The sequence below is a fragment of the Erigeron canadensis genome, chromosome 8 (genome assembly GCF_010389155.1).
Source record: "Erigeron canadensis isolate Cc75 chromosome 8, C_canadensis_v1, whole genome shotgun sequence".
In the NCBI taxonomy this organism is placed as follows: domain Eukaryota; kingdom Viridiplantae; phylum Streptophyta; class Magnoliopsida; order Asterales; family Asteraceae; genus Erigeron; species Erigeron canadensis.
The window spans coordinates 9,599,308-9,601,407 of record NC_057768.1 but is presented as its reverse complement, the minus strand read 5'-3'; the positions used below and the strand labels follow the sequence as shown (position 1 = coordinate 9,601,407).

General features: G+C 37.2%; 1 protein-coding gene across 1 annotated transcript; it reads left to right on the top strand.

Moving 5' to 3' along the window:
* The first annotated feature begins 1,330 nt into the window (after window positions 1-1,330).
* On the top strand, window positions 1,331-1,783 carry LOC122610229. The gene has a single exon (XM_043783222.1). It carries the CDS (start codon window positions 1,331-1,333, stop codon window positions 1,781-1,783), a length of 453 nt encoding a protein of 150 aa, XP_043639157.1.
* The last annotated feature ends 317 nt before the right edge of the window (window positions 1,784-2,100 follow it).

The window sequence follows — 2,100 nt, the reverse complement described above, 5'->3', positions numbered from 1 at the left end:
TCAAGATCAAAGTCTTGGATTTTCTTCGTTGTACGAAGAGTTTGTCTTAAGTTTTGCCACTTAAGAGGAAGAGAGTCGATGAATTTGTGACATACCTCAAAGTTATCATGGGTAATACCAACATTTGTCATGTCATTGAGCAACCCTTTAAAGCGAGTGTAGGTGCTCTCAAGACTTTCATCGGGGATGGAGAAGAAATTTTCATAAGCTCTTTTTAAATCAATTTTCTTGATTTTAATGAGGTCAGCAGAGCCTTCATAGGTGCTGACAAGTCTATCCCATACTTCCTTTGAAGAGGGATACTTGATAACCAGTTTCATGATTTCAGTAGGAAGAGTAACTATAATCATGTTTTTAAGCCAGGCATCAAGATTTACCAGCTTTCTTTCTTCATCTGTCCATTGGACCTCTGGTTTAACAAGGTCAGTGACTATTTCAGGAGCTTCAGGTGTAGCTCCTGGAGTTCTTTGGACATACATTGGTACGTATGGACCCTCAGTTAATATGGTCATTAAATAGGGCTCCACACCGGCGATGTGAAGAAGCATTCTCTCCTTCCAAGACCCAAAATCTTTGGGCTCGAACTTAGGAGGTGTCGACACATAACCAAAGTCACGTGTGTTCACAAGGCTGGGAACAGAAGACATGGTTCTTGCTGGAAAGAAATTTAAGAGGGATTACAGAAAATTTTAAATATAAACAAAAAAAAGGCATGAGGCAACACAGCCTGCTTTGATTGTGACTTGATGGTGGTTGTCGAACTCCAATTGGCTCATGGTACTTGAATCATGTGCCTGTTGTCTTCTATACCAAATCGGGTAAGAGAGAGAGAGAACCATTGCTTTGGTCCCAACCTGTACATTTACCATTCAGGGCAAATTACAGTTAGTTAACCACCATGTGACTTTTTGTCTTTATGTAGTTTAAATATTTCCCGCCAAGACAAACTTAAGTCAGCATGCATCCCGCTGAAGACGTCTCTTCATCTGCTGACAAATTGTAAAGAGACTTGCTGACGACATGTGTCAATTTTCAAGTCTCCTTCAGCGAATCTCAGACTTAACAGTATGCTTTCTGTTTTATATATACATATTTGTTGATTGTGTATGTATATAGATATATTGATTTGACATACAAATATAATTTGACATATATATGCTTTCTGTTTTATATAGATATATGATTGTGTATGTATGTATGTTCTGTTTTATATGTACGTATGTATGTATGTTGATTCTATTTTCTGATTGTATATGTATGTATGTATGTTGATTTTTTTTAAATTAGTAGATTGATTTTTGTTTTCTGTTTATATGTATTATAGGTGCTTATGAAACAAAGCGGGTGTAACGACCTTAATATCCAACAAAAGGCATGTTACGATTTTGAAAAACTATATAAGAAACCGTTCAACCATTTTAAGGCGTGGAATATTGTCAAGGAACAACCAAGGTGGCTGCAACAACCTTTGGTTGGTCAACCTGCAGAATCCTCCACTTTGAGTAAAAAAAGAAAGTCATCTCACTCATCTACTCCAAATCCAACACCGAAGAATGAAGATTTGGTTTTCGATGTTCCGTTACCGTGTTTGAATGAGGATCCCGCTCCATCAAGGCAATCCAGGGGTAAGAAGAAGGTGGGAATTGAAGATTCAAGTCGAAGTTCAGTACGTGATACGTTGTCAAGTTACACGGCGGAAAAGACAAGTATACTGAAGGAGCGATTTGAGGTTCAGAAGAAGAAAGATGATGAGTATTTCAGGTTTCTTGAAGGTGGAGAGTAAAACCGTGACATGAAGTTCGTTATGGATCGTCACGAGCATCTCACCGACCCGGCATTCAAAGAGTTCATCATAGGCCGCAAACGCGAGTTATGCGTGAAAAACGGGTGGCGGTGTAGTTTGTACGTTTATTTTATGTTGTGACCGAACTTTATTTATGTGTTTTAAATGTTAATTATTGTAACCGAACTTTATTTATGCGTTTTTAATGTTTTAGTATGTTTTAATATTAAGTGTTTTAATATAATTGTTTCAATTTATGTTAAATAAAAATAAAATTGTTGTGAGCAGTGGCAATGCCAACAAAATTTGGGTAAGTG